The sequence below is a fragment of the Hyperolius riggenbachi genome, chromosome 2, assembly GCF_040937935.1.
Source record: "Hyperolius riggenbachi isolate aHypRig1 chromosome 2, aHypRig1.pri, whole genome shotgun sequence".
NCBI classification, from domain to species: domain Eukaryota; kingdom Metazoa; phylum Chordata; class Amphibia; order Anura; family Hyperoliidae; genus Hyperolius; species Hyperolius riggenbachi.
Genome location: NC_090647.1, coordinates 351022580 through 351042579, shown reverse-complemented (window position 1 = coordinate 351042579; position 20000 = coordinate 351022580). Strand labels below are relative to the sequence as shown.

Below are 20000 nucleotides of genomic sequence, written 5' to 3'. Positions count from 1 at the left end.
GGCACTGTCATTTACAATGGTATAAAGAGCAATGTGGCATTGTTCCCCTGGCTGAAAACAGGAAATGGCTCAGGAGAATTCCAGTGCTGGACAAGTTGGCATATGCAAAGGAGAAGAGAAAAGTTTATGTGTAGGTCTGCATTACGTGTATGCAGGGGCGTAGCAATAGGGGGTGCAGAGGCTGCGACCGCATCGGGGCCCTTGCTCAACTGCAGTATTAGCTCTCTATTGGTCCTGTGCTCATAATAATCACTTCTATAGATACTTTGAATAGTGGAAATTAACAAGCTCTTCCCTATCCCCTTCTTGCACCTCTGACACTGTAGTTGCCATTGGCAGGTTTTTGTACGCCGTATCAATTGTTATGTATAGAGTGCTTGGGGGGCCCTAATGTAAAACTTGCATCAGGGCCCACAGCTCCTTAGCTACGCCACTGCGTGTATGTATTAATATTGTTACAGTGAACCCAAGGTGAGCGCGATATGGAAGCTGTTATAGTGGTTTACTTTTAAACAATACCAGCTGCCTGGCATCCCTGCTGATCTATTTGGATCTGCAGTAATGTCTAAAGCGAATCTTGTCAGATCTGACAATGTCAGAAACACCTGATCTGCTGCATGGTTCAGGTTCTATGGCTAAAAGTATTATGCTGGGAATACACGATGCGTTTTTAAGCAGGCCATACACTGGCTCGATTCACGGCCGTTTCGACAGCAGATCCGATCCTGGGATCGGATCTGCTGCCAATCGCTTGCGCTAAACGCACCCGCCGATCCGATTCCCTCCCGAAATCGGATCGGACCGTCGATCGCGCCGTGCGGGAAATTACCCTCGATCGCCCGGCGGTAGGAGCGCGTCGCTTGCGGCGTACGATTCGGGCCCGATCCGAGCATGTATACATTACCTGAAGCTGGCTCCGGGGTCCTCTTCTCCTCGCTGCACCGCATTTCCGCATCTCCCAGTGTACGCTTATACTTCCTGTGTCACTCCGGTGACCAGGAAGTTGAAATAGAGGGCGCTCTATTTGAACTTCCTGGTCACGGAGTAACACAGGAAGCGCCGGGATGGAGCAAGAACAGCAGTGCGGTGCAGTGCAGAGAAGACGCCCGGGAGCCAGCCTCAGGTAATGTATACGGGGGGGGGGACAGGCGGCAGGAGCAGCTGAACAGATTGTGATCGGTTTCAGGCTGAAATCGATTCACAATCTGTTTGCAGTAAAGGCAGCCATACGATCCCTATCTGATCAGATTCGATCAGATAGGGATCTGTCAGCTGGTCGATCTAATGGCACATCGACCAGTGTATGGCCACCTTTACTGTCGTTTTCGCTTTCGTTCGATTCTACTCTCGATTCACTGCTCGATTCTCCTCTCGATTCCTTATTTTTTCTTATCAATTACATTCACTTGAATGAGGAGAATCGAAACGAAAGTAGAATCGACCAGATCCAACAGGTTGGAATTTATCTATCGAACCCATCTATCTAAAGTAAAAACTTAACATGTATTCCCAGCATTAGAGGCAGAGTATCAGCAGGGCAGCCAGGCAACTGGTATTGTAACCACTTGAGGACCATGGGCTTTACCCCCCTTAAGGACCAGACTCCCTTTTTCCCTTTCAGGCCACTGCAGTTTTCATGATTTATTGCTCGCTCATACAACCTACCACCTAAATGAATTTTGGCTCCTTTTCTTGTCAATAATAAAGCTTTCTTTTGGTGCTATTTGATTGCTGCTGCGATTTTAACTTTTTATTATATTCATCAAAAAAAGACATGAATTTTGTCAAAATGATTTTTTTTAACTTTCTGTGCTGACATTTTTCAAATAAAGTAAAATTTCTGTATACATGCAGCACAAAAAATGTGGACAAACATGTTTTTAATAAAAAAAAAAAAAAACCCATTCAGCCTATATTGATTGGTTTGGGTAAAAGTTATAGCGTTTACAAACTATGGTGCAAAAAGTGATTTTTCCCATTTTGAAGCATCTCTGACTTTTCTGACCACCTGTCATGTTTCATGAGGGGCTAGAATTCCACGATAGTATAAATACCCCCCAAATTACCCCAATTTGTGAAAGAAGACACCCCAAAGTATTCACTGAGAGGTATGGTGAGTTCATAGAAGATTTTTTTTTTGTCACAAGTTAGCGGAAAATGACACTTTGTGACAAAAAAGGGAAAAACAAAACAAACAAACAAAAAAAAAAAAAAAAAGTTTCCATTTCTGCTAACTTGCGACAAAAAAAAATAAAAAAAAAAATGAAATCTGCCACGGACTCACTATGCTCCTCTGAATACCTTGAAATACCTACTTTCCAAAATGGGGTAATTTGTGGGGTGTTTACTGTCCTGGCATTTTGGGGGGTGCCTAATTGTAAGCACCCCTGTAAAGCCTAAAGGTGCTCATTGGACTTTGGGCCCCTTAGCGCAGTTAGGCTGCAAAAAAGTGCCACGCGTGGTATTGCCGTACTCAGGAGAAGTAGTATAATGTGTTTTGGGGTGTATTTTTACACATACCCATGCTGGGTGGGAGAAATATCTCTGTAAATGACGATTTTTTTTTTTTTTTTTTTTTTTAACACACAATTGTCCATTTACAGAGAGATTTCTCCCACTCAGCATGGGTATGTGTAAAAATACACCCCAAAACACATTATACTACTTCTCCTGAGTACGGCGATACCACATGTGTGGCACTTTTTTGCACCCTAACTGCGCTAAGGGGCCCAAAGTCCAATGAGTACCTTTAGGATTTCACAGGTCATTTTGCGACATTTGGTTTCAAGACTACTCCTTACGGTTTAGGGCCCCTAAAATGCCAGGGCAGTATAGGAACCCCACTAATGACCCCATTTTAGAAAGAAGACACCCCAAAGTATTCCGTTAGGAGTATGATGAGTTCATAGAAGATTTAATTTTTTTGTCACAAGTTAGCGGAAATTTATTTTAATTACTTTTTTTCACAAAGTACCATTTTCCGCTAACTTGTGACAAAAAATAAAATCTTCTATGAACTCACCATACTCCTAACGGAATACCTTTGGGTGTCTTCTGTCAAGAAAGGGGTCATTTGTAGGGTTGCTATACTGCCCTGGCATTTTAGGGGCCCTAAACCGTGAGGAGTAGTCTTGAAACCAAATGTCGCAAAATGACCTGTGAAATCCTAAAGGTACTCATTGGACTTTGGGCCCCTTAGCGCACTTAGGGTGTAAAAAAGTGCAATATAAGATGAGAGTATGGGAGCGCTGGCACTGCAGTCTGTATACGCTTGTCAAGGTGGGATGGGGTGGCTCCGTCACACACAATATAGGTATGGATAGGTGAATCCCCAGCGTGCTCATACTACTGTATGTCTATATCAGCAGAGAAGGAGAAAAGCGCCGGCACTGCTGTCATTCACATTCAATTTATTCCAATATAAAATGTCATGCTAATACATGCATACAAACATTGCAACAAGGTGAGGACACATACCCAAAGGTGGACGCAGTGGTGGAGTGGTGGGTGCAGAGGGAAGGAGCCTGACGGCCGTTTCGCGCTATGCGCTTCTACGGAGGCTGCAAGGGAAAGGGGGGGGGGGGGGGGACAGGCAGACCTAAATATGCTTACTAGGCCGACGTGCGGCGTCCTGCCGCACCAAGTCCCGCCCCTCTGTCATCACGCATCGCTCCGTACTGGCTGCTGAGTTCCAGGAGCAGCCTGGGGCGAATGACATCAGGTACTTCCTGGTAACGGTGGCCTGTGTGGGGAACACTTTATTAGGTTTCCCCTTTGGGTATGTGTTCTCACCTTGTTGCAATGTTTGTACGCATGTATTAGCATGACATTTATATTGGAATAAATTGAATGTGAATGACAGCAGTGCCGGCGCTTTTCTCCTTCTCTGCGGGTGTAAAAAAAGTGCCACACATGTGGTACCGCCGTACTCAGGAGAAGTAGTATAATGTGTTTTGGGGTGTATTTTTACACATACCCATGATGAGTGGGAGAGATCTCTCTGTAAATGGACAATTGTGTGTTAAAAAAAAAAAAATCGTCATTTACAGAGATATTTCTCCCACCCAGCATGGGTATGTGTAAAAATACACCCCAAAACACATTATACTACTTTTCCTGAGTACGGCGGTACCACATGTGACACTTTTTTTGCAACCTAGGTGCGCTAAGGGGCCCAACGTCCTATTCACAGGTCATTTTGAGGCATTTGTTTTCTAGACTACTCCTCACGGTTTAGGGCCCCTAAAATGCCAGGGCAATATAGGAACCCCACAAGTGACCCCATTTTAGAAAGAAGACACCCCAAGGTATTCCGTTAGGTGTATGGCGAGTTCATAGAAGATTTTATTTTTTTGTCACAAGTTAGTGAAAAAAAACCCAATACAAACCGTGAGTAGTCTGGAAAACAAATGTCTCAAAATGACTGTTCAGGGGTATAAGCATCTGCAAATTTTGATGACAGGTGGTCTATAAGGGGACGAATTTTGTGGAACCGGTCATAAGCAGGGTGGCCTTTTAGATGACAGGTTGTATTGGGCCTGATCTAATGGATAGGAGTGCTAGGGGGGTTGACAGGAGGTGATTGATAGGTGTCTCAGGGGGTGAATAGAGGGGAGAACAGATGCAATCAATGCACTGGGGAGGTGATCGGAAGGGGGTCTGAGGGGGATCTGAGGGTTTGGCCAAGTGATCAGGAGCCCACACGGGGCAAATTAGGGCCTGATCTGATGGGTAGGTGTGCTAGGGGGTGACAGGAGGTGATTAATGGGTGTCTCAAGGTGTGATTAGAGGGGGGAATAGATGCAAGCAATGCACTGGCGAGTTGATCAGGGCTGGGGTCTGAGGGCGTTCTGAGGGTGTGGGCGGGTGATTGAGTGCCCTAGGGGCAGATAGGGGTCTAATCTGATAGGTAGCAGTGACAGGGGGTGATTTGTACATGCGGCGGTCCTTGCGGGGTCCACTTCCCGGCCGCCATTTGTACATGCGGCGGTCTGGAAGTGGTTAAGGCCTGGTGCACACCAGAGGAGTTTTTCTGAGCGTTTTGAGTTTTTAAATCTGCTGCTAATGTTATCCTATGTGTCTGTGCACACTGGAGCAATGAGGTTTTGTAAAAAGAACCCATAGCATTACATTGGGAAGAGCTTTTGAAACCTCTAGCGTTGGGCGCTAGGTTTACAAAACCTCATTGCTCCAGTGTGCAGACACATAGGATAACATTAGCAGCAGATTTAAAAACTCAAAACGCTCAGAAAAACTCCTCTGGTGTGCACCAGGCCTATGTCCAGTTCTAAGGAAAATTTTACTCTTGACAGTGGGGAAAACTACAGTAGATCTAATTTTTTTGAATTGCTGTCCAAGTCCCCATCTAAGAGAATGTTCTTCAGTTCCCTCAGCCCCCCCCCCCCTGTTATGTCCATCAAAGCGCAGAAGAGTTGGAATTTGCTGTAGAACACTCAAGAACAAGAAGTAATGGGCAATCTTTCCAACAGAGACACAAAAACAAACAAGGGGAATTTAAACGCATTTCCTTAAATATGTTTCCTGGAGTTAAGCTTTAGGTACTGTAAAATAGTTTCTGCGTATCAGCCACCTGTCTACTTAATGTTAAGTTAATATTATACCTACTCATGCGTAAGAGGACCTTAGCAACCAGTAGGCAGACGCTCTGCTAAGTCATGCAAAGTCAACAGAGAGTAAAAGTTTCACTTGAGAGAAAAATACAACTGTGCATTTCATGAAGTGAATGACCTTGGTGTGTGTGTTATCAGCATTTCACTAGTTGGCATTATACACTAAGCTAGCTCTAAGCTGGGGAATTCCCAACCTCAGACTAATTATCATTTTTAAAGCTTTATAGCAGTTATTATCCACCAGGAAACAACACCACCACAAAAGCACTCCCTCTCATGGGTAATTTATCAAGGCAGGTACAGAGAATATTAGTGCAAAAGTCATGCAGCTGGTAAACAAAGATTCAAACTGTACGTACTCCACTACAGTGTTCTAGCACTTGGATTTGTCTGGACCTGTAGGGCTAGTTTATTAAGACTACGTTTTTTTACACTGTTGAAATTGTGCTTCGTGCTTGTAAGCGCAACATGAAAAAGATGAGAGGATATAGTGGAACAGGTGAGGAAAGAGTAATACAAAAGGGATCATCAATAAAATTCTCAATTCTGACTTGATGGAAATGTTGTTGCAATTTGTATGCAAATTGAAAACAGACCAATCCAATGCAGCTGCTGATGTGGATTGGTCCAGTGCACATACACTCTACAGGTTGTAAAAAAATAAAATAAAAAAAAAATAAAAAATCAATTAAGTCTACTGAAGCAAGTACATTTTTTTTAATCCTGTTTCAGGTACCCTTTGAAAGTACCAGCCCTTGGTAATCCTGCTTCTTGTTTACATTACTGAATTACACAATGTTCAGTTTCAGTTCAAATGTTAGTGAAAGCAAGCATGTGATTATGCTAGTTTCACATTACAAGGGGCAATCTCAATTGTAAAATGCTGTCTAATTGAAAAGGCAGCGGAAACACAGAAAACATGTTAGTTCCCCTAGGGGAATAGATAAAACGAGCCCTCAATTGCCTTGTAACCATCAACCTACATGAACTAATTACCACCCATTTTTCCATATTTAAACTTTAGCTGCCCATTGGCAGCTCTGGAAACCCTACAGGAATGCCACTGGCTTTGAACAGGGAATCCCTCTCCCCTATGTTCACCTCAGATAGCGACAAATACTGTCGCTAATCCCGGGGAGCTATAGCGCAGCGGTGAGGGCACAGAACGGCGGTGTGGGGACACAGGGGCACATCATGAGGCAGGGAACATGCCTCTGAGTCCCATCTGCCCCCCCCCCCCCCCTCCCCAAGAACTACCTCAGTTCTCTTTAAAACTCCTTCCAGATTGCCTACAAATCTCTTATGTGATAGTTCCAACGTTTTAAAACATCTTGCTGATTTTCCTCTTTAGCCCGAGTGCTCCTGGGAACTAGATCAGCCCTAATTACACTTTTATGGGCATCCTAAAGACTCCTCTAAAGAACTGTCTGCAGCAAAGCATAATTTTACAACAGAGAAAATGCATCTCTTTAATACCCAGCAGAGTCATTGAGCTGCTGGGTGCATTCTCTGCTCATTCCGGATGGGTATAATATTAATGAACACCAGTGTAAGCACCATAATCCTAGTTTACAGCTTTAGACACTTTTGCATCATTAGCCTAGTTGCCAAGCATGCAAATCCTGCTCACCTTGAGATTTTTATTCTCATCCAGAAGTATGTTTTCCAGCTTCAGATCTCGGTGCACAATTCCATTCTGCCAAGAAAAATCAGATGTTAATATACATGCACAAAATGGGCTTAGCATAAGTAAACACAAACCAAAGTGTAGTACTAAAATCAATTAGAATCCCTCTTGCAATTCAGTAAAAAAAAAAAACTGATTGCAGAGTTTCTGTATTAGTATTGACTACCGGATTTTGCACTCTAGAAGATGCAAAGCAGAGAACCGCAGCATCGGGAGCGCATTCCTTCCTGTCTTCATCTTTGCTGGTGCCCCTTCTCAGTGACCTGGCGGCATGTGTGTACTCGCGTACATGCCACCAAGACACAGAGTAGGCGCTAAGTAAGGATCAGGATAGACAGAAAGGAACGCACCAACTGGATAGGCATGTGTGTGTGCTGCGCTGCTGTTACTCTGAAGGGTCCCCAGGAAGTGCTGGTAGCATAGGACGGGGAAGACTGATACTCTAGAACAGCGATGGGCAAACTTTGCGTGGCCTGGGCCGTATGCTGCGGACTGCATTCCTTGCATTCTTCCCCACCTCCTTCCCACCATGCAGAGTTGCGAGTAGGTGGCAGAAGTGGGTTAAAACGCACCTGCTTGCATCTCCATGGCAACAGGGCGCCACATGACTCACCGTCAGAACGTGTAATACAGGCTGGCAGCCGGAATGTAATACGCCGACATGTCCCAACGGTAAGTCGTGTCCCCTGTTGCCATGGAGATGCAATGCTGGAATCAGCGAGCAGGTGAATTCTAACCCATTGCTGCCCCCCTCTAGTGACTATACATCGCGGAGGGGGGGGGGGGGGGGGTTACGAGAAGAAAGCAGAGCATACATGGGCCATATTGGACCTGCAGGCTGTAGATGGCCCAGCGCTGCTTTAGAAGATGCACCTGCACCCAATGACACACCACATTCAGAATATGTATTTTCCTCCCCTACACCTAGGTGCGTCTTGTGGAGCGAAAAATATGGTAACTCAAGAAGAGGTTCTGCACCAAGGGCTAGACAAAGCCCAGGAACCAGGTAGCCAAAGCCTCTTATAAAAAAAAAAAAAAAAAAATCACAGCTAGCATCAGAGTTTTTCTATAATGGAACTGGTTCCTAAAATGCTGGCTCCTGGGTTGAACAGACTGAATTATATATGAATGTGTCCACCCCTATGGCAGCAAATTAAAATTAGTAAAGAATTAGCACATTAAACATAAGAATCACCTACCGCATGGCAGTACTGTACAGCCAATACGATTTGCCTAAAGAATTTCCTGGCCTCTTGCTCACTGAGCCTCTGGCGCTCGCTGATATAATCGTACAAGTCCCCTTGACTTGCATATTCCATAACAATTACAATCTTGCTGCTGTTCTCAAACACTGTAACAATAGAAATATCCAATTTATTATGCAAAACATATGAAGATCATTCTGTGAGGGACAGACACACACACACACACAGAATGCATGTAGGAACACAGAAAGGGAGTGGTTATAGCAGACAGAGAAAAGTCCCATTACACGTTCTCACAATATGATAACAGTAGTTACACACTGCTGTACAATTTATGTAAATAGCTGTACTTTAAACCAGTGTATGACAAAATGGACCAACAGGTTGTGGCAGATACCATCACTTTTCAAAACACCTATTGATCTTTCCCTGGGTTCCCCCACAGGCACACCTTTGCCCATCCCATACAGCAAGACCAGACACAGCATTGTTTGGAGTGTGAGTGTGTAGGTGTATCAATTCTCCAGTTCACACAAAATCATCTATACAACTGTTTGGAGGGTAGACTCACTTCATAAAGCCAAATATACCTTTAAAAGATCTCCAACTTTCCCGCAGGCTGTTTGACACCTAAATAACTTAGTCGTAAAACTAACAGTTTGTCTGGATATTTAACAGCGGATTTTGTCATTAAGTGTTATATATACACCCAGACCTTGGAGAGTTCAGTTTCGGGCCAGAAACCCACTAGCAGCCTTTTCTAATCGCTAGTGATTTGAAAAAGCTCTTGCTAATGCAGTGGTATGGGGGATTTTTATAAAATCACATCCCTCTAGTGGGATCACACCCATAGCATTACATTAGCAAGAGCTTTTCAAATCACAAATCGCTCAGAAAAGCTCTCCTAGTGGGTTCCAGGCCTCAGTGACGCATTCTCACCAGAGACGCCTTTTGAGGCTAAAGGTGGCCCCACACACTGACAGATGGCCACCAGATTCAACCAAGAGATCGACCCATCTCTGAACAACACCAGAGAGGGATCTATTATTGCTACGCATTGCAAACAGATTTTTTTTATTTCATCTTGACATACCGCCAGGAGATTAACATGCACACTGGCGGGGATGGAGACAGTACACAAGAGAAAGTGTTCCAGCAAGCAAAGAGCAAAGCTCCATGATGCTGCCCCCTCCCCCCCTACAATCATCCCAAATAAAAAATTCCAGCATGCTTGGTTTGTGCCCATTTGTCCTGGCAAAAATAAAGATTTGTGCTGCTTTCATTTTGAAGATAATAGCACTTATTTGCAAAATAATACCATCACCCGGCCCCCATACAACAACCAACTGACATGAAACTGGTATGGGTGGGTAGTGCTGTGCATGTGCTCATTTGTGCTGCAAAAATCATCATTTTTATAAAGGTCAAAAGTTCACTCAGCCCACTACAACATTGTGAAGGCTGAGTTAGCTTTTGACCTTTATAAAAACGTGAATATCTCAAAAAGTATAGATAGAAGATTTTTTTGCAGCAGAAATGAGCACATGCACAGCCCTACCCACCAATACCAATTTCATTTATGTAGGTAGTTGTATGGGGGCTGCGTGATGGCATGGTTTTGAAAATAATAAGTGCCATGATCTTCAAAATGAAAGCAGCACAAATCTCAATTTTTGCAGCACAAACGTAGCACTAACCAAACACAATGGAATTTTTATTTGTGCCGATTGTAGGGGGCCAGCTCCACGGAGCCGGCAGGCGAGTGTGTTCTCTGATGCCAATACTCTGCAGGGGCCCGAGTAGCACTTTTTAGTTGAGGTGAGAAATGGGAGGCTTGTCAATTGGTCTGTGAGTCACCCGACTTGTACATACCCCACCCCCTTTTGAGCAAGATCTTTTGCCTGAAACAATTGATAGTTTAGATCAATTTCAGCCAGCAATTGGTCAAAGTTATGATTGGGAGGCCATGTTGGGACATCATTCTCCAGCAGATTCGAACAGTTATTGAATCTGCTCATAATCAGGTAGGCTCACACTTTACTTTGTAGCAATACTCAGTCACTTCCTCAGAAAATGCAAAAGGCCTCTTGCACACTGCAAGTGATTCCGATTCAGAGTCCAGTTTTTAATCAGTTTTTAAATCCGATTCAGATTCGGATTTGCAGTTTTCTCCCTGCACACTGCAAATTGGAATCTGAATCGGATGTAAAAACTGATTAAAAAGCGGAATCTGAATCGGAATCACTTGCAGTGTGCAAGAGGCCTAACATGGTGTTTGAACTGCTGGCCTACTTGGTCGTTTGAGGTCAGGGATTCACTTCAAATAAACCTGACAGCTGTAACAAGCAAGAATTTGTAAAGCATTTACCACAAAAGTGTAGCATTTGCTTTAGCATTTGCTTTAAATATTAGAAACGTTACATGTTCCAAATAAATGCTTCAGTTTCCTTGACTTTATTTCTAGATGGTATATTTTGTGGACAGAAGTGTTACTTTATGGGTGCGAGCCGCTGTCTGTCAATTTCCACAAGAAGTAAAGAGAGAGAAAAGTACTTGTAACATGTCTAATTGTACAAAGACAAGGGCCCATATGCAATTCACAGTTTCCCCTGAGTCTCCTCCTAGGTGAGATTCAAACTTGCCAATAAAAATGCCCTTATAGTGCTTAGGAGGAGGAAAAAAAAAAAAAAGTAAAGAAAAGAAAAAAAAATCTCAATAATAATAATAATAATGATTACAGTACTTTTTAACCATATTTTTGGTACTTTTTCTATTGCAAAGTGCTGAACAGTTGTTCTGAATTGAACATGAAAAAGTATCAAAAACTCAGGAAAAAGTTAATTGCACATGACCCAAGCTATCTATGCTCAGCAACCGGACCGGTGAACAGCATGTGAGACCTCTATAGGGTCGAGAGGCTACCCTTTTGGTCGGTCAGTATGTGTTTGCCTCAGGTACAATTTAAGCTCTGTACAGATATTATCCATTGTCTTCCAAAATTATGCAAGCTGCCAAAGCAGGTAATTCGGGCACAGGAGTCATTGCTGTACTCTGGGCACTGCCACAGGCTCCTATATTAATAGCCGCGATTAGCGGTACAAGTCTGATAAAATAGCGGGAGCTGGGGCTATATATAGTGTGTGCAAGGCTCTGTCACCTAAATTACCACTTACAGCTGCTAAATACAGCCGATAACATAGTACTCTATGGCGGTTCCCAATATTTGTTTGGGTTAGGTATTGCTTAGGGAAATCTGCTCGGGTCAGGGCAGGCATGGGCAAACTCAACCCTCCAGCTGTTACAGAACTACAAGTCCCACAATGCATCTGCCTTTATGAGTCATGACTGTGGCTGTCAGACTCCTGCAATTAATTGTGGGACTTGTAGTTCCTTAACAGTTGGTGTGTGAGTGTGAGAGTGTGAGTGTGAGTGTGTGTGTGTAAATGAGAATCTATGGCCTCAATTCACTAAGCAGTTGAGACTAGTCTACAGATGTTTTTTGGTCTACTGATGGTTTGGTATAATGTTTTAGACCTGTTTTAGACCTAACATTCAGTAACTGCACAATTCACAAAGGCAAACAAGGAGTAACCATGCTCACTTTTTCTGTCAGAGATTAGACCCGCTGATTTCTGTCGGTAAAGTAATTCTGTGAGGTATTTTAGATGAGAGGATGGAACCTTTTGAATTATTTATGCAGGAGCTTAATTGTATGGAAAGGAAAGATCATCAGAGGACAAGGCTGTCAGTCATAGCTACTCGTTTGTCAATTGCATCTTTTGATTGTTTCTCCTGCTTTACCCACCTAATTACCAAATGGTTTAGACCAGGTCTAAAAACAGGTGTAAAACATTTGGTAATAGTGAATTCCCCTTTAAGCAGTTTAGACAAGTCTACTGATGGTTTGGTCAGTTGCATCAGTGAATTGAGGCCATATCTTGCAAACACTGCTCCTGCTGGTCCCACTCAGCTGACAAACTTAAGCCAGAAACAGTTTAGTAATTCCCCAAAAAATAATTCAGTACACTGGATCAGGTTTCAATTCAAGAAAAATAATTTTGTTCTGATAACAAAAATATTCTTTGTTGCGGTACATAGTCAACCAAAATCAGACATTTCATCCAGCCAAAATATTGTGCACATGGGTTCTTGAATGCCCAAGTGCTTAAGAGTGTTGCAAGATTTGGATGCCACCATCATTACAGGACAAGGACATGGAGGCTGCCATATTGGTTTCCTTTTAAACAATACCAGTTGCCTGGCAGCTCTGCTGATCTATTTGGGTGCAGTAAAGTCTGAATAACACCAGAAACAAGCATGCACCTCATCTTGTCAGATCTGACAATGTCAAAAATGCCTGATCTGATGCATGCTTGTTCAGGGTCTATGGCTAATAATATTAGAGGCAAGAGGATCAGTAGCCAGGCAACTGGTATGGTTTAAAAGGAAATAAATATGGCAGCATCTATGTATTCCTCTTGTTACAATTGTCCTTAAAAAGTGAACGCGAAGTGAAAATAAACTGATGAGAAAATTTTATTTATCTCCCTACTCCTAAAAATGACTAAGTATCCCATGTTTTTTTATTTATATTTAAACATTTACAATGTAGGTTAAAAGTTTTACTGTCTCTAATCAGTGGCAGCCTATTAAGTGTCCCAAAGAGGCATGCATTTCATCTCTCCCTGCCCTCAGAAGTTGTATTCTGCCAGGAAACTTTATGGCTGTTATTTGCTCATCAGGGCCCGTTTCCACTTGTGCAGTGCAGAATTGCCGCTGGTGCAATTCCGCATGCGTATTTTACCGCGATTTTGCATAGGTTAGTATTTATGCAATGTTAACCATGTCACTGCCTGTGCAATTTAACAGATTCTATGCGAAATCGCGGTAAAATACGCATGCCAAAACCGCATGTGATTTCCCTATTAAATACATTAGAGGCGATTTGCATAGCAGTGTGCGGGGTGCGCATTCTGAAGGCTCTTCCATGCAGATTTCTCCCGCACAGAAAACACTCAGGATTACTGACAAGTGGAAACAGGGCCATCCACTTGTATTGGCTATGCGAATCCGCATGCGGACAACACACGCGGATTCGTGATAGTGGAAACGGGCCCTCAATGATGTTTACTATATTACCAACAAGACAGAAGCTGTCACTTCCATGGCTAGAAATAAACTCTTTCAGACAGCAAAATAAAAACAAGTAAACAACCTGGTTATTAATGTGTTTTGTACTGTACATACACGTTTATCTCATGTCACATATTGCCTCGGGTGCACTTGAAGAAGCACTAATGAAATAGGATTGCATGGAAAGTGCTGTGCTACAGGTAGTTATTTCCATTCATTAGAAATAATTAGACGATAGTCCTTTCCAGGTTGCAGCAGCTGAACCATCTGTGTGTGGATGAAAGACACAGCATAGAGAACTACACTGGGCTCATCCAGACAATAAGTGTGCATGCCAGATGGCCATTCTATAACTTTACAGCCCCGCGTTATCTTTCTTCCTGTACTTTCGATCTTCATCTGACACAGCAATTGAAACTAACCTACTGGACTGACATTAACTAGCAGAAGGAATTTTGCTAGGAGACATGGAAAGAGACATGGGCTGCTTTGAGTACACCGAGCTTTTCTTGCTCGCATTCACGGTATTAATTACTTTTTCCAGCAGAAAGATGAATCACCGTCCATCACCAGCTGTTTTTCCATATTGCTCCTTATTCTGATTATTCCTCTATTTTTATTCTGATCAGTGCGATCGCTGACATAGTCTAGCTAGCTGAAATTTAGGCTGAATTTCTAAACTACTACCTGCGGTTCTTGACGTTGCGAGCAATTACATACAATATAAACGTGTATGTTCCCTATGGCCATGCAATGTTTGTCAATGGACAAATGTGTGCAGTCATGATTTATCTTAAACACACGGGGTTTAGAGAAAGTTCAGTTTATTTCTACGCACGAAAATCCATTTAGAAAGGCCAAATTTTTATTTCATTTTTTTCATTATTAAAGTTTTTATTGTGAAACTGGCAAAAAAAAAAAAGGTTTAAAATAATAAATAAAAGCCTAAGCATAGACCTACACATGGTCACAGATGACATTTTGATCAATACAAGAGGGAGGTAAATAGACACCTATTTGAAAGCTAAAGGTTTTCCCCTTTATCATAAAAAATATAATCAAGAATACACGAATAAGAAACAGGATGACTTAACCAGACCTAAATCCAAAGTGGGTTTTCACTTCAAATGCATTTTTTGTGAACGTTTGATTGCGCAAAAACCCATAACCATATTTTTACCCCTTTTATTGGTTTAGAATAGTTCAGAGAAAGAAAATGACTTATTGGTAATTATGGGTTTACACTTCGGCTTATTACAATAAGCCAGTGTGAGTAGCTGGAAAACATCAATATGCAATTGCGTTGGCAAAGTACCACAGTCAAACCATATTAGAGACACCATTCTCAGCTTTCAGACAGTCTCATTACAATAAAGTAATGGAATTATATACGTGCACGCTTGTTAGAGAAGCAATATACATGCAAAGACACGCCCTATTCCCTCCAGCTTCTCTTCATGTGCAAGCTTGCTGCTCATTACCTCACGAGCCCTGCGGTGCTGTCTAGCTTTTCCTAAAGGTTTCAAATGGAACAATATTTATATAATCTTTACAGTAGACTAACTGCCATGCCTTTGAATTAATGGCTTGATAATGCCTCATTAAACATGCAAAACATGTGCCGGTTCAGGAGGGGTTCTGATCAATCAATGTATTAAAATGAAATTAAATTGAAATTCATACTGTGCTGACATTTAGGCAGGGAACACACTTGACTTTCAGTTTTCCGCGCGCGTTTTCCTGCATACTTTTTCTGCACACCAAGTGTGTTTCCATGCAGGAAAACGCACGCGTTTTTTCACAGCAGCTGATGTAATTGATAGAAAAAAATTGCCAAAATGTGCAGATTCAGGATGCAGAATGTCAGTTTTTTTTCTGCGTGCGAACAACACAGTAAGTGTGTACTAGCCCATTGATTAACATGAGTTCTCAGTTTTTCTGTGCAGAAAACGCGTACGAAAACAGTCAAGTGTGTTCCCTGCCTAACTGTAGACGTTTAAGGGGCCCTTTGTTGAGAGGGATATGTAGGCTGCCATATGTATTTACTTTTAAACAATACCAATCAGCTGACAGTCCTGCGGATGTCCTGTTGCAGAAGTGTCTGAATCACACACCTGAAACAACCATGTGCCTAATATGACGGACCAAGATTTAATCACAGCACCTGCTGCTCATATTAGTTCTGTTTCTGTGGTGGAAAGACAGGATCAACAAGTCAATCAGGAAATTGGCATAATTTAAAAAGGAAAAATTGCAGAAATTAATATCTCATTACAGTATCCCCTTAAGAATACACCATGCTATAGCATTTACTGTACTAGCGATTCTTCAGAGGGAGTCATAACCTTACAGTCCCACCAGCAACTCCTTCCGGCCAGACAGCCACCTTGCTTGAATAACTACATGGAGCAGCTTCACATCTGACTCTGTTGTAACTTTCCCAGAGCTCCCCATGAATCACCAAGGAACCCCTGCATCACTCCACATAGCTGCCTACACACACAGGAATCAGTTGTTGTGGCTGCCACACTTCTCAAAATGTGGATGAAACACAGGGCTAACAAGTGCAGGTACCACTTTGCAAGGTTAGAGCAAGAGCCATTCAATCACAGTTACCGTAACTGCTGGGTGCAACAATACACCTTTAGAGCAAGAGCCCAATGGTCAGGCTGGCTGGTTCTAATCTAGTTGGCTGGAAGTTACAATAAATGCCATAATCCACATTATGAATACATAAATGATCGTTAGGTCATTGACTTCACAATCATAAACAAGTTAACACAGCAGAGACAACTGTACTAAACATGCAGTGGCTCTTAGGGCTCTTTCACACTAGAGGCTAGTTTCAGCGTTTTACAGCCAAGACCATAGTTTGCATTTTCCAAGGTAAAATAAAAGTCCATAGACTTTAATTTTACCTTTCACACCTAAAGCAGTTTTGGGCGTTGCTGTTTGAAGCTCCCCGGAGCTTATTCAAAGCTTTTTACAAAAAAAACTGTACTATGCCTTTTCCATTGACATCACTGAAACGCGAAAAGCGTTTCAGTGATGTCAATGGAAAAGGCATAGTACAGTTTTTTTTTGTTTTTTGGGGGGGGGGGGGGGGGGGGGGGGGGGGGAGCTTTTTCAAAGCGTTTCACAACTGACTTGTTGACTTCTAAATTTTTTTAAAAAAAGGCAGTTTTCATATGAGCTGTAAAACACTATGAAAAAAGCTTTGAAAACGCTATGGAAAAGCTACAAGAAACGTTGACAGCAAAAGGCAGCTTTTTCACAGCGCAGCCTCTAGTGTGAAAGAGCCCTTAGCAGTCAACCTATTAGTGATCAGACTTCAGTAAACCAACACCTGATCTGATACTATGAGCTTCTGCACAGTGTAGGCAGCAGCACATTACTACATAAAGGTGCCCATATATCAGACAATGTATGGGCAGATTGACCACTCTCTCTGATTAGAGAGAGATCTGTTGCCTGCCTATAAACCACGGGCCAATTCCCAATTGATTTCAGAATGAAATCTCTCAGGAATAGTCTTGTAACACCGCATCTGCCGAATCGCTGCTCCCCCAATGTAAATGTGTAACCCTTGCACGGTATACTTTACCTGTGTCCCCTGCTGGCTCCATCCACATACACACGCCCCTCGTGGGTGACAGCGTGTCTGTGGGTGCGTGACGCCGGCAACCGCCCGGGGCGCATGTATGAAATGGCAGCCCATGGCCAGCGGCGGACATGGACAGGTAAAGTATACTTAACGTTGGGCACATTTTACAGTGGGAGACAGGGCCGGGGGTTCAGTTGTTGATCCCGATATCGCACATCATTACTGCCACGTACCCGATCGAGCATATCGGCCCTACATCTTGCAGCATGTCCGATCGATACATTCGAACGATTCTGACCGAAACTGGTTGCATCCTCGATCAGACATTCTCTTGGTGGCACCAACTTTAATAATCAAATTGGATGGTCGATCGGCCGCCAAGTCACCTGGTGTATGGCTACCTTAAGTCTGCTGACCTTGTCAATCTAGATTGCACGGTCTCACTATAAGCATCAGCTATTGTTTTAATAGGGTCTCTTCTTACCTTCATATATGGAAATAATATGAGGATGGCACAGGGAGCTCATTATTTCTGTCTCCCTTCTGATATGCAACATATCTTGTTCATCTTTAATACGGTCTTTGCGGATGGACTTGATGGCCACCTAGAAAAAAAAATGGTAAAAACAATTGTTAGTGTACAGAAATATATTAAACCAATTTTAAAACAAATATACTTGTATAACTCATTCTAGAGTGTGTAAAACTGCTCAGACAACATAAATTCTCTAGGTTATCCACATATTAGGCCTGAACGATTTTATGAGAAGATTGAACCGCACAATTTCTACCAGAATTTGCAATTCAATTCACAACGATGGATAAGCACACCGATGGGAAGTACGAGTGTCCCCAGTATGGTTTAGCCAGCTATAGGTGCCCCAGTAAAGGTTAGCTAGCTATAGGTGCTCCAGTATAGGTAAGCCAGCTAGAGGTGCCTCAGTACAGATTAGCCAGTATAGGTGCAGCCATCCAGACCTCCTTTAGTGTATATAGCCAGATTCCCCCCCCCCTTTAGTGCATATAGTCAGATCCTCCTCAGTGTTCTCCCAGAATTTTTTTCCAGCCGGGTGGCATGAAAAAGTAGCCGGGTGGTGAAGAAAGGTCATGCTGGGTGAAAAGGCCGGGTCACATCGAAGCGGCAAATTTATTTTGGGTCCCAACATAGTCACCTATGTTGAAAGCTGCGATTAGCAGCTACAGCTGGAAATTTGTACAGGTCGTAGCAATTTAAGACTAAAACTGAGTACCCACAAAAAGATAGATCACGGAATTCCATTATGAACAATCGTTCTATGATCTATCTTTGAACATTGGAAGCGGAGTTATGTGACCAACAGTACGTAAGCAATAGTTCAAATGAAACCATGTTTTGCTAAAGTCCAATGACTTTAGTAGAAATTATTGTTTCGTTTGAACGATCATTTCCATTGTGATCCATCAGAACGGTCCTTTAAAAAAAAAAGTGAGCACCACGGTTCGTAAGCCATCTGAAACTTGTATAACAAATCTCCATTAAATGATCATTACGTAATCTCATGCTGTTTAATTTTTATGTGGATATGGACCTTTTGGACTGAGATCATAACCAATGCCTGCTGTACCAGATGATTGTTATTAAGATGCAGGGGTGTGTGTGTATCAGCTTGGCAGACAGCTTGGCTGGGGAAAGCACAATGAGCTGTGTAACAGTGTAAATAGATTTTTACAGGTCAGCAGCAGCTGTATCCCCAGCTCACTCCCCCCCCTGCCCTGATTTCTCACCTCGCTGTTTGATTTCTGGACAGACACGTGGGAAGTAAGTTAAGTTTACAGCGTGAGGGGAGAGTCCTTCACCCATTGTCTGTCTAGCATTCTCCGATGTTTACTTTGAAAACAAGAGGCCAGCATGCCAGTGGATGACTGATAAGATCACTCTAAGGAGCCCCTCGGGAAAGCATCCTTGTTTTCTCCTCTCGCACCGCTTTTACAGCCAGGAAAACACACAGACCCAGCGCGGCTTGAAGCATCGATAGCAGCCAGTAGCACATTAGCTCTGACCCACGCGACAGAGCACGCCCCCCACTGGTGAAGCTGTAATGTGACTGGCCAACAGGGTAGTGAGAGGCAGAGTCTCCTGAGCTGCATGACACAACGTCATACAGTACTTCCCCTGTCCCTCCCTCCTTACCACCCACAGACAGGAATTGAGGCGTAGAGCGGGTATAGCGTCCATGAGCGACAGCGGGCTGCCTGCAGAAGCAGTTCTGCTGCGGATGGCGGCTGATTGGCAGCCGGGCGGTGAGGAATTCCAGGTGGGCGGAGCGCCCCGCTAATTGGCTCTAGGGAGAACACTGCTCCTTTAGTGCATACAGGAAGATCCACCCTCTAGTCTCCCCCTTGCCGCCACTGGTTCTTGCCCTGCCTCCAGAAAGGCCCGATCCCCTTGCCGCACTGCCGCTGCGAAGAGGCAACCAGCATTCGCCCAGTAACGGCGGGGCCTGTAACAGAAAATGACATCACGTCACTTCCTGGTGGCCATTGTTACTAGGCAACGGTTACCACTTCACAGCGGCTCGCTGCATGGTGAGGGGGATTGGGACGCACTGGAGGAGGGGGCCAAGAGCAGAGGAGGTACCAGCGGCGGCACGGGAAAACCACAACACCTGCAGCTTTGACGATCTCAAGATAGTCTTGCACTGGACCAGGATTTCAGTAAAAAAAAAAAAAAAAAAAAAAAAAAAAAAGATCTGTGCTTTAGG

The 20000-nt window shown here is 43.3% G+C and overlaps 1 protein-coding gene across 3 annotated transcripts in view; it reads right to left on the bottom strand.

Annotated features, from left to right (window-relative positions):
• NUAK2 (NUAK family kinase 2) overlaps positions 1-20000 on the bottom strand; it is a 57917-nt gene that overhangs the window by 8764 nt on the left and 29153 nt on the right. The window contains exons 1-4 of one of the 3 annotated variants that reach the window (XM_068269578.1): positions 19430-19722; positions 17744-17864; positions 8517-8668; positions 7261-7326 (exon numbers count right to left, since the gene is read on the bottom strand). In XM_068269578.1, coding sequence (XP_068125679.1) covers positions 7261-7326; positions 8517-8668; positions 17744-17864; positions 19430-19474 — 384 coding nt within the window. In that variant the 5' untranslated portion in view covers positions 19475-19722. The other 2 variants (XM_068269579.1, XM_068269577.1) reach the window with 2 other exon arrangements.